The sequence below is a fragment of the Diabrotica virgifera genome, chromosome 9, assembly GCF_917563875.1.
Source record: "Diabrotica virgifera virgifera chromosome 9, PGI_DIABVI_V3a".
Lineage (NCBI taxonomy): Eukaryota > Metazoa > Arthropoda > Insecta > Coleoptera > Chrysomelidae > Diabrotica > Diabrotica virgifera.
In genome coordinates this window covers 217,198,365-217,211,802 of record NC_065451.1, presented here as the reverse complement: position 1 = coordinate 217,211,802, position 13,438 = coordinate 217,198,365, and the positions used below count along the sequence as shown (strand labels likewise).

The 13,438-nt window shown below is 32.0% G+C and overlaps 1 protein-coding gene across 18 annotated transcripts in view; it reads left to right on the top strand.

Annotated features, from left to right (window-relative positions):
* Window positions 1–13,438, top strand: part of LOC126891618 (multidrug resistance-associated protein 1) — a 225,239-nt gene that overhangs the window by 63,866 nt on the left and 147,935 nt on the right. For all 18 annotated transcript variants that reach the window (XM_050660827.1, XM_050660828.1, XM_050660822.1 and 15 more), the window contains exons 4-5: window positions 4,953–5,219; window positions 13,188–13,381. In XM_050660827.1, coding sequence (XP_050516784.1) covers window positions 4,953–5,219; window positions 13,188–13,381 — 461 coding nt within the window. The remainder of the gene's footprint in view (window positions 1–4,952; window positions 5,220–13,187; window positions 13,382–13,438) is intronic.

The window sequence follows — 13,438 nt, the reverse complement described above, 5'->3', positions numbered from 1 at the left end:
CAAGCTTATATTTTTCTAAAAACTTTTTTGTTAGTTTATATACATGTTAAAGTAAAAAGTTCTACTCGCAGATTTGGCCGCTAATTGTTTATTAATTGTTTAAACAATAACAATTGTTTTGTATAAATAATTTTAAAAATATCGTTAAATTCATCATTTTACTTTGATCAAATATGTTTCTATTTTGTTTTTGATTATGCTGAATCCGAATATGGCATTGCAATTTGAAAATTTCTATACAGAAGCTCTTATACAGTGTGTCTGCGTAGCTAGGAACCACATGAAAAACTTTTTTATTATCAATTTTACGAAAAAAAGTTATTCTTAATAAATTATCAAATTTTATCAATTTTATACGAGTTATGTCAAAAATATGAATTTCGTTAAAGAGTAAAGTACCTTTATATTCCAGAATATCAAAAAATGCTACATATTATGAAAAGTTGTTTGAAATTAGAAACTATGTCTAAATATACAATTACATCATTCTAATCGAAAAAAAAAATTCAATTTTTTCTCAAATTAGGGATACTCATCATCATTTTATTACAATTATGATAACAATTTTATTATCACTTTTACGAAAAAAAATTATTCTTCATAAAATGCTCTCCCTGGTATAAAATCTAAGGTACAACCATCAGATATCAAACTTTTTTAATTTTATACGAGGTATGTAAAAAATATGAATTTGAGTGAAGGGCCTTTATTATTCACAATATTTGAATTAGAAGGATGTAATTGAACACTAAAACAATTTTTTTAATTCCAAACAACTTTTCTTAATAACAGTTTTCGATATTGTGAAATATCGAATTGTGTACTTTACTCTTGAGTGAAATTCATATTTTTTGACATACCTCGTATAACATTAATTAAATTTGATATTTGATGATTGCATCTTAGATTATATACGATGTAGAGTATTTTATAAAGAATAACTTTTTTTCGTAAAACTGATAATAAAAAAGTTATCAATAGGTTCCAAGTTACGCAGACATACTGTATAAGAGCTAAAAATATTTTTTGCTGAACATTTATTATTGTTAAAGCTCATTATTAAATGTATTTTAGATAAGTTTTACAGAAAAAAGTTTTGATCACTTTATATAAACATTTTTTTTTAGCTGGTAATTTTCGGTTTTTGTATTACATTTTTGTTATCTTTCTTAATTTTCTTAAAAAGAAATAGTTTATTTTATGTCTTAAGTAAAATAATTTAGTGCATTTTAAAGATTACATCCTAAACTTTAAAAAAGCACTTATAAAACTGTAATAGATCTGTATCAAACTTGAGTAATACCGTCTTAAATTGGCGGTAATTATATAAAACTACGAAGATTTCAAAAAGTACATTTTTTGAGACGTCATATAATTTGAATTAAATTTTTGAGATTTTTTTTTGAATGAAACATCATTTAGTAAGATGCTTGAAAGGTAAGTTGTGCAAAATTGAGAGTTTTATAAGAAAAATTGTATTAGTTACACATTTTTAAATCATTTTTAAACAAAATTCATGTAAGACTCACTTTTCGCCCACACCGTACTTATAAGATAGCTTAATTATTCTTCTTTCATGTTCAATTTATAAAATTTCATTTGATCCATTAGTTAAAGAATTACATTAAAATAACTCAACCGTGCACTTCGCCGTACGTTAGTTTACAGTGCGCCAATGTTTGTGAGAAGGGTGACTTTAGCGTTATAAATAAAAAATTATAGAAGATACAGATTTAATTTTAGAAAATTCTTTATATAAGGTTTTTTTTTTGTAAAAGTTTCTGAATTATCCAATGGTCAGGTCAGTTTATTTCTAAAATTTATATTTTCGGAGTTATTTAAAAAAACATCTAATTTCGTAGTTCATTTGTTTAATAATAAATGAAGCACCCACCACTCTTCTCGAGTAGAACTTTTTGATATGTTGTTTATTAAACATTTCTTAATGAAATTACAAAAAGTTCTATCCTGTTTGATTTTTTTCGAAGTGAAAATCTATATGCACACCCCTAGCAGCAAAACTTACGTCTTGTCGAATCGAAATGAAATCACAAGATCTGATTGAAGAACTGATCCAAGAAGCATCATTTTGCGAGAACTGATAAGACAAAACAAAACATGTAGACTATAAAGGTACTTTTAGACGGTCAGATCAGTTCAGTCCGTGAAGTTCAACTCCGTTCAGTTTCAGTCGAACTTTCAGTTTTCTGTATGTGTAAACACAATAAACAGTAAGAAAAACTGAAACTGATACTGAGCTGTGGCTCGATGGGTATACTAAAAGTTATCGCATCAGTTGTCAGTTAAACTGATGTATAAACAAACTTGTCTGATCAGGTCTCAGTCGCATAAAATTATCTTAGTCTCTCATGTGGTGATATAGCTTCCCTCATGTTGGTGTCTTGCTGTTCTATAATTGGTGTTACTAACTGGAGCAATTCTAGATAAGCATCCTCACTCTTTTTTAATTTGTTTGACCAATCAGAAGGTTCAAAATGAAGTTCCTTTAATAAATTTAAATGCGAGAGTGTATTTCTTTTCAGGAGCCAATTTTTACTCCATCTACTTCTCCTTTTTCGTGGTTTTTTTAGTGCTAATAAACAACGTGACTGCAATTAGGACATCTTCGTTCATCACTGAACTGTGCAAGACAAATGACAACTGACAACTAAACTGATCGTCTAACAACCCAAATAGTCCATGTGGTGAGACCGCTCCCGTCTGAAAAAATTTCTGATTTGGTTTCTTTGTGGATTCCTATTCAAAAATGTCCCCTTTAAACAAATCTGAAGGGTGCAGGGCGGAATTTTTGGGCAGAAATTGTTTAAACAATTTTTTTAAACAAATACAAAAGATCACCTTTTTTTGACCTGAAAAATATTTTTAGGTTTTTTGGGTCATTCTAAACAAGAAAGGTATCTTGTGATTTTTCTCAAAAATTGATAGTTTTCGAGATATAGGCGATTTAAAATGTGAAAAATGCGAAAATACGCATTTTCAAGGCTTAAAAACTCATATCTAAATTAGTATTTTTGAGGTTTCCAAGTACTTAAATTGTAGTTTAAACATTCATTATTAACATTATGAGGAGTTATCGGCTCTAGCCTTAATTTAGACCGCCGTTTTTTAATTGTTAATTAAGCGTGTCCATCCGATTTTTTGCCGGTGCGGCGCGCTTTATTTCAAAAAACTCCTATTTTCCTCCTAAAAATATTTTTTAGATTCTTTGGGACATTCTAAATAAAATATGGTTTTTGATATTTTTCGAAAAAATAATAGTTTTAAAGTTATAAGCCGAAATATAATTCGAATATACGCATTTTGGGAGTTTAAATCGCTTATAACTTTAAAATTATAAACTTTTGAGAAAAATGACAAAAAACCTATTTTATTTAGAATGTCCCAAAGAATCTAAAAAATATATTATTTGGAGCAAAATAGGAGTTTTTTGAAATAGTGCGCACCGCAATTTAAATATGAGTTTTTAAGCCTTGAAAATGCGTATTTTCGCATTTTTCAGATTTTAAATCGCCTATAACTCGAAAATTATCAATTTTTGAGAAAAATCGCAGGATACCTTTCTTGTTTAGAATGACCCAAAGAAGCTAAAAAAATATTTTTCGGGTAAAAAAATGTGATCTTTTGTACTTGCTTAAAAAAATTGTTTAAACAATTTATGCCCAAAAATTCCGCCCGGCACCCTTCAGATTTGTCTAAAGGAGACATTTTCTAATAGGAATCCACAAAGAAACCGAATTAGAAATTTTTTCAGACGGGAGCGGTCTCACCACATGGACTAAAACTGTACTGAAACTGACACTGAACGGAGAACTAATCTGACCGTCTAAATGTACCTTTAAGACTATCTGATCTGATCAGCTCAAGACTATTAGTTCCACTCCAGTTCTCTTCCTTTTTTCCAAAAAGAAACCTATGTCAGACTTGCCGCAATGCACCCACGATTTTTTCGGAAAATTCATTGAAATGTTAAAAGTTTTCCGTGTTTGTGGCAAGTAAAAAATAAAGACTAATAAAGTTACCGTAATAAAAAAAACGACGCGTATGAGGAGCTTATGAAAAAATACAAAGACATAGTTATTACAACTATGTGACTACAGTGTTTCGGCAGAGTGCCTTTCTCGAGTGATTTAGATTACTATGGGTTTACCTTTTTAAAGTCTTTAACTGAAGAGGTTGAGGAGTGGGGAGCTGTTTGTTTCGAGTTGGTCATTCAGAATTATATTTGTATTTTTCAATTTATTAATTTCCATAGATTCTAATAAAGATAGCTTAAGGCCTTTATTTTGAATATGCAGAATTTTTTGAAACTGTTCATTAAAAGAATGATTATGATCTAGAAGGTGAAGTGCGTATGTAGAAGTGTCTGTTTTTCTATTGTTGAAAGCCCTTTTGTGTTCTGCTATCCGTTTTTCAAAGGTTCTGCCAGTTTGACCGATGTAAGTTTTCGGACAGTCACTGTAAGTTAGTTTGTAAACACCACTCTCTAGTTGTTTTCTCTTTCGGCTCTTATTGTTCTTAATATATCTGCTTAAGTTGTTGTTAGTTCTGAAGCTGGTGTTATTCCGTTCTTTTTTATGTATCTGGCTATTTTTGTTGTTATCTTGCCAGTATATGTGATAGAGCAGAAGGTACTGGGTTCTTTAGAGCGGGTCGAAACAGCTGTAGTCACATAGTTGTAATAAATTTTGTGGAAGTATAGAAAACAAACGTTTTCAGTGTTTTATTGTTAGATTATTTCATTCATACATATTATCAAGCAAGACACGTAGACCTCCTCCTTGTCTCACTCCTTCTTATCTATCTATGTGCGGAGGTCATACAGCTTCTTTCCACATTAAGCCAGGATGTGGCAACTTATGTATTCTCTATTACGAAGTTTTCTTAACATCCCTGTACATAATATATTCAAATTTTGTTTTCATTTGTTACAGGCCCTTACCGGAGTTTTTATTTTCTACAATAGAAAGCACGGTCTACAAACGTCCGGACTGTTATTCTTGTTCTGGTTCTTCGTCGTCCTTTGTGCCATTCCTCAGTTCAGGACCGAAATCAGAAGAAGCCAAAGGAACGAGATATTGCCCGATTATTACTATTTTTACACCAGCTACCTGATATATTTTCCTCTGGTCGTGTTGATGTTTCTTCTTAACTGTTTCGCGGACAAGGCACCTTTGGAAAGAAAGTATCCACAATCACAGGTGAGTTTTACTTTTGGTTATAAGTTTTATTTATTAGTCCGCTAAGAGACAAATAAGGGGGGGGGCAACATTTTTTGCCCCCTTATTTCTACAGTTCAGTTCTAACAGGTGGGATGAAAAGTTCGTAGGCTGGCACATAGATGGCACTACCTACTGGTATTAAATCCACATGATTTTTAGTCAGCCCTAACCATCAAAAGAAAATCTTGATAAGGAACAGGTACAAGAACTCTATTACAGTAGTGAAGACTTGCCCTGGAGCAGATGTAAACTCGGACCACAACCCAGTAGTAGCAAATATGAATGTAAGATTGAGAAAACCATTAATGAAAAGATCTAGACCACAAATATACATTGATAAACTAAGAGAACCAAATACATACCAAGAAACTCGAAATAAAATAAATCAGAGTATCCAAGAAATAAAACAACAAAATAAGAACGCTACAGATATTGAAACAAAATCGAAGAATATAAAGAACACAATAGAGACTGTGGGACGGAAAACATTAACATTTACAAAAGCTGCCAAACAAGAATGTGAAATGAATGTTTTCTGTTAACTCAGATATGAAAATATTAAAAGGCACCGCTAGGAAAATATTTCAAAAATGCGGTTCAGAGAACCACGGGCGTAGCCAGGGGGAGTTTTGGGGGTTCAACCCCCCCCCCCCCGCCCCGAAAAGTTAAGATATTAACATGTTTCAAATTTTTATTATGAATATAAAGGTTATTTTATGTGGTTTTAGTCGTTTTATTTTTTTGAACCCCCTCCGAAACTAAAACCTGGCTACGCCCGTGCAGAGAACCTGTATGAAACGAGTCTTTGTACTCTCATACAGAGTATGGCATTAGTAAAAATAGAAAAACCCCCCAGGGGGATGGCAGGAGACAGATTTAAATCAAAACGAAACCGTCTATTTTCTATTTTTACAAACAAGAATGGATGACACAAGAAATTCACGAAAAAGATGGACGAAAGAAGAATACATAAAAACAAAGATAAAATTAAATATCAAGAAATTAATAAACAAATAAAACAGAAAATAAAACAAGCTAAGGAAACATGGATGTCCATTAAATGTCAAGAAGTTGAGGAATGTGAGACAAGGTATGACACTTTCAACACCCATAAGAAGGTTAAAGAAATGATTTCAGGAAATCGTAACAAACCAATCGGGATATTAACAAATGCAGATGGTACCACTATAACTGAAACGCAAGACAAATTACGTAGATGGAAAGAATACATTGAACACCTATTTTATGACCAAAAAGTGGAACAATTAGAAGTTGACGAAGAAACCACGGGACCAGAAATAATGAAAGAGGAAGTTATTTATGCCATAAAACACACATAAGGTAGAAAAGCTCCAGGACCCGATGAAATACCAATTGAACTATTGAAGATAATTGATGAAGATAATATTGATGTCTTGGTAGACCTTTTTAACTCCATTTACAAGACGGGACACATACCCAAAGAATGGTTTCTCTCAACTTTTGTAACGATTCCAAAAATCACAAATGCTAAAGATTGCAGTGACTATCGGACAATTGCATTAATGAGCCACACATTGAAAATCTTCCTTAAAATCATATATAACAGAATCCACGTGAAATTAGAACAAGAAATAAGTGATTCACAGATGGGTTTTAGAAAGGGTCTAGGAACTAGAGAAGCATAATTCGGAGTCAATGTTCTGACACAACGATGTCTGGATATGAATCAGGACATATATGCTTGCTTCATAGATTTTAAAAAAGCTTTTGACAGAGTTCAACATGAAAAGCTTTTAAGTATTCTTAAGACCAAAAACATAGATAGTAGAGATCTACAAATTATATCGAATCTGTATCAAAATCAGAAAGCAAGAGTAAGAGTCGAAGGAGAACTGACAGAGGAAGTAAGTATACTTAGAGAAGTTCGACAAGGGTGCATACTTTCACCACTCTTATTCAACGTCTACAGTGAAGTGATATTTCAAGAAGCTTTATTGGATATTGTGGAAGGTATTTTGGTCAACGGAAATAACATTAATAATATTAGATATGCGGACGATACGGTCATATTTGCAGGTGACATGGAAGATTTACAGTACGTAATACAACATGTATACAATGTATGCGAAAGGTACGGACTGCAAATGAATCTCAAGAAAACGAAATCAATGATATTCTCAAAAAAAACCACAAAATGTTGATAACCTGATCATCAATAATACAACGATCGAAAGAGTAACAACATATAAATATTTAGGAACGTGGCTAACCGAAGATGGAGATCAAACAAAAGAAATCAGATCTAGAATAGAAATGGCAAGAAACACGTTCATAAAATTGAAGAACTTACTTTGCAACCGTAACCTTAATCTAGAGATCCGCACAAGAATGCTACGTTGTTACGTTTTTCTACTTTACTATACGGCATGGAAGCGTGGACAATAAAACAGTCTGAAATCAAAAAATTAAACTCCTTTGAGATGTGGTGCTACAGGAGAATCCACAGAATATCGTGGACTGAAAAAGTAACTAATATAGAGGTGTTACAAAGAATGAAGAAAGAATGTGAAGTCATAAAAACTGTTAAAATTAGAAAGATTCAATATCTGGGTCATATAATGAGGGGCGAGAAGTTCGTATTACTTAGGTTAATTATGCAAGGGAAGAGAAACCCAGGACGGCGCAAAATATCCTGGCTAAGAAATTTGAGAGAGTGGTTCGGTTGCAGCTCATTAGAAATATTCAGAAGTGCGGCCAATAAAATTAAAATAGCGATGATGATTTCTAACCTCCGATAGGGGAAGGAACCTGAAGAAGAACCTTCAAAAGATGCGTGTATAAATTTGACAGTTGTCGAACTATTAGTTTATGAGATATAGGTGAGTGAAGCAACTTGTTTTAGTTTAAAAAATGGATAAAAAGGAATTTCGTGTCTTAATAAAGCTTTACTTTTTGGCGAAAAAAAATACTGTTGAAGCCAAGGCTTGGCTTGATAAACATTATTCGGACTCTGCACCAGGAAAATCAACCGTTGAAAGGTGGTTTGCTAAGTTTAAACGAGGCAAAATGAGCACCGAGCATGATGCACGCAGTGGACGCCCCAAAGGAGCTGTTACCGACGAACCCATAAAAAAAGCCCACAAAATAATTTTGAATGATCGTAAAGTGAAGTTTTTCAAGATAGCTGAAACTCTAAAGATATCAAAGGATCGTGTTGGATAAATTTTGCATGAATATTTGTGTATGCAAAAGCTCTGTACAAATTAGGTGCCGCGAGAGCTCACAATCGATCAAAAACAACAACGAATTGATGATTCTGAGAAGTGTTTGAAACTGTTTCAATCGTAATAAAACCGAATTTTTCCTTCGATATGTTACAATGGATGAAACATGGCTCTATCATTTCACACCGAAGTCCAATCGACAGTCAGCCAGGTGAACTGCACGTGATGAATCGACTTCAAAACGTGGAAAGACGTAACAGTCGGCTGGCAAGGTTATGGCATCAGTATTTTGGGATGTAGTACTACGTTCTTTAACGGTAAAATATTAAAAAACCTCTATGTTTTAAAGAACCGCTTGGATTGACATGAAATTTGGCATACACACAGCTAACAAGTCACAGAAAAAAAGTGATATGGTGCCAATGTGTGCTTTCGCACTGGAGGTGAGTTTCACCCCTTCTCGGGGTTGAAAAATATACGTCCAAAATAAGTCCGAAATTGGATAAACTAACTAATTTTAAGCAACGTTTGTTTTATAGAGATTTTTCACCAAGTCAATACTTTTCGAGTTATTTGCGAGTGAATATGTTCATTTATCAACAAAATAACCACGTTTTTAGAGGGTTTTTTGCAAATAACTCAAAAAGTAAATATTTTGTCGAAAAAATATTAATACCAAAATATAGCCTGTAAAAAAGTGAACAAACGTACGGGTTAGATCTCTAGACCTAGTATAAGCAGAGTTATAGCTAATGAAAAATACGTTCATATTCGTCAAATTCCAAGTCCAATATTTTAACATGAAATAACCAAAAAATGAAGCACTTTTTGGGTGAAACTCATTACAACTTTTTTAAAGTGTTTAAAATAATCTTTATTTTTGTTATATAAAAAAAATTTTAGCATCAAAATTAAGCAAGTTACGCTCAAATTAAAATTGGTCCTTTTTTTTGGTAAAAAAAAATCGGGAACATCACCCCCTAATTAGCATCTCAAATGAACTTAATTGTTACCAATTCACAAGTTGCTTTACTGGTGTATGTATTTTTTATATTATCTGTAAGTTTTATCGGTTCAAAGTCCTTATTTTTGAAAGGGCTGCAGTTGAAATGGCTTGAAGGAGTCACCAATCACGAGCGTATGCAAATTTAGAAACAACAAATCCTAACCAATCTTTGTCTTAAAGAAAAACAAGAAAATACAAGATACATATTCAGAAAACCAAAGCTATTTTTTTTTGGTGTTTGAGATTTTTGATACCATTAATAATTTTAAGTTATTTTGAAAAAAATTATTTTTTTCAAAATAAAATTTTTAAAAATATTTTATTTTAAAACCAATTTTTTTCAAAAATAAGCACATTGAATAGATTAAACTTACAGATCATATAAAAACAACATAAGTAAAGTAACTTGTGAAGCGGTAACGATTAATTTCATTTGAGTTGCTAATTAGGGGGTGATTTTCCCGATTTTTTTTGCCAAACCAAAAGGGACCAATTGTATTTTGAGCGTAACTTGCTTAATTTTGATGCCAGAATCTTTTTTATAAAAACAGAAATGAACCTTTGTTTAAACATTTTAAAAAAGTTGTAATGAGTTTTCTCCAAAAGGAGCTTCATTTTTTGGTAATTTTCACGTTGAAATATCCTATTTGGAATTTGGCGAATATGAACCTATTTTTCTTTAGATATAACTCTGCTTCTACTAGGTCTAGAGACTTCATGCATACACCATTTTTTCAATTTTTTACAGGCTATAGTTTTTCTAAAAACATTTTTTAAATAAAATACTTACTTTTTGAGTTATTGGCAAAAAACCGTCTAAAAACCTGGTTATTTTGTTTGAAAAATGAACAAATCCACTCGGAAATAACTCGAAAAGTATTAACTTGGTGAAAAAACTTAATAGAACAAAATTTGATTAAAATTAGATAGTTTATTCATTTCCGGACTTATTTTGGACGTATATTTTTTAACCCCCGAGAAGGGGTGAAACTCACCCCCAAGGCAAAAGCACACATCGGCACAATATTACTTTTTTCTTCGACAAGTTAGCTATGCGTGTGCCAAATTGCATGTCAATCCAAGCGGTTCTTTAAAATTTAAAGCAAAAACCGTAAAAGAATGTACTAATGCGCTTGGTATTATAATATTCATCGACTATCTTGAACAGGGAAAAAGCCATTAACAGCCATTATTACTTTGCGTTATTGGAGCGTTTGAAGGTCGAAATCGTGAAAACGGCCTAATTTGAAGAAGAAGAAAGTGATATTTCATCAAGATAACTCACCGTGTCACAAATCAATACGATTGCAAAATTTTATGAATTAAGCTTCGAATTGCTTCCGCATCCACCGTATTCACCAGATGTGGTTCCCAGCGACAACCACCTGTTCGCTGACCTCCACCATTGAAGAGGTAATCACCGTAACTAGGGCTTTTAAAAATCAAATTTTATCAATTTTTTTTCTTCTGTGATAGCCTACGAACTTTTAGCCAACGATTTAGTCCATTCTTTAACGGTAAAATATTGCAAAACCTCTAAATTTTAAAGAACCGCTTGGATTGACATGAAATTTGGTATACACATAGCTAACAAGTCAAAGAGAAAAAGTGATGTGCCGATATGTGCTTTTTCCCTGGGGGTGGTTTTCACCTACTCTTAGGGGTGAAAAAATATTCGTCCAAAGAAAGTCAGGAAATGGATAAACTGGCTAATTTTAAGTAACTTTTCTTCTATAGAGTTTTTTCACTAAGTCAATACTTTTCGAGTTATTTGGCAGTGAATATGTTCATTTTTTCAACGAAATAACCACGCTTTTAGACGGTTTTTCGTAAATAACTCAAATAGTAAGTATTTTGTCGAAAAAACATTCTTAGGGAAAATATAGCCTGTAAAAAATTTTAAAAAATGGTGTATATATCACGTCTCTACACCTAGTAGAAGCAGAGTTATAGCTAATGAAAAATAGGTTCATATTCGTCAAATTCCAAATGGAATACTTTAACGTGAAATAACCAAAAATTAAGCACATTTCGGGGAAAATTAATTACAACTTATTTAAAGTGTTTAAAAAAAGCTTCATTTTTGTTTTATAAAAAAAATTTCTAACATCAAAATTAAACAAGTTAGCTCAAAATAAAGTTAGTCCCTTTTGGTTTTGGTAAAAAAATCGAGAAAATCACCCCCTAATTAGTATCTTAAATGAACTTAATCGTTACGACTTCACAAGTTTCTTGACTCGTGTATATATTGTTTATACGATCTGTAAGTCTCATCGGCTCAAAGTCCTTATTATTGAAAGGGCTGTAGTTAAAAGGGGTTGAACAAGTCACTGATCACGAATGTATGCACATTTACAAACACCAAATCTTAATCAATTTTTGTCTAACAGAAAAACAAATACTTTAACGTGAAATAACTAAAAATGAAGCACATTTCGGGGAAAACTCATTACAACTTATTTAAAGTGTTAAAAAAAGCTTCATTTTTGTTTTGTAAAAAAAATTTCTAGCATCAAAATTAAACCAGTTACGCTCAAAATAAAGTTAGTCTACGACTTCACAAGTTTCTTGACTCCTGTATATATTGTTTATATGATCTGTAAGTTTCATCGGTTCAAAGTCCTTATTATTGAAAGGGCTGTAGTTAAAAGGGGTTGAACGAGTCACTGATCACGAATGCATGCAAATTTAGTAACACCAAATCTTAATCAATTTTTGTCTAACAGAAAAACAAAAAAAATACATGATATTCAGAAAAGCAAATCTGACTTTTTTGTTTTTCGAGATTTTTGGTATCTCTAACAATTTTTAAGTTATTTTGAAAAAAAGCATATTTTTCAAAATTTAAATTTTTAAAAATTTTACTTTGAAACCAAATTTTTTCAAAAATAAGCACTTTGAATCGATGAAACTTACAGATCATATAAACACAACATAAGTAAAATAATTTGTGGAGCGGTAACGATTAATTTCATTTAAGTTGCTAATTAGGGGGTGGTCTTCCCGATTTTTTTTTGCAAAAACCAAAGGGACCAACTTTATTTTGAGCCTAACTTGCTTAAATTTAATGCTAGAAAGTTTTTGTAAAAACAGAAATAAAGCTTTTTTTAAACACTTTAAAGAAGTTATATTGGGTTTTCCCCAAAAAGTGCTTAATTTTTTGGATATTTCACGTCGAATTATTCTATTTAAAATTTGGTGATTTATGAATCTATTTTTCATTGGCTATAACTCTGGTTCTACGAGATCCAGAGACCTAACGCGTACACCATTTTTTTTTACTTTTTAATATTCAATATTTTTGCTAAGGACGTTTTTTTCGACAAAATACTTACTTCTTGAGTTATTTGCGAAAAATCGTCTAAAAATGTGGTTATTTTGTTGAAAAATAAACTTATTCACTCGCAAATAACTCGAAAAGTGTTGACGAAAAAGCTCTATAGAACAAAAGTTACTTAAAATTCGTCAGTTTACCCATTTCCGGACTTATTTTGGACATATATTTTTTCACCACCAATAGGGGGTGAAAGTCACCCCCAGGGCAAAAGCACACATCGGCACAAGATCACTTTTTTTCTTTGACGTGTAAGCTATACGTATGCCAAATTTCATGTCAATCCAAGCGGTTCTTTAAAAGTTAGAGCAAAAACCGTGAAAGAATGGACTTTACATCTAGTTTATTATTAATACATCTATGGGTTGGTCTCTGCTGCTCTAATATAAGGTTTCTTTTAGAATCCGTCACCAGAAGAGAGTGCCAGCTTCTTATCACGTCTACTCTTCGCATGGTTCGACCCGCTGGCTTGGAAAGGTTTCAGAAAACCTTTAGAAACCAAAGACCTGTGGGATATCAATGTCGAAGATAGTTCGAGGGAGTTGGTACCCGTTTTTGAAAAATATTGGAGTCAAACTTTAAAAAAAGCCGAAAGGTAACTATACAACATTTTTTATTTTTCACCGTATCAAATCATAAATTATCACCTAAT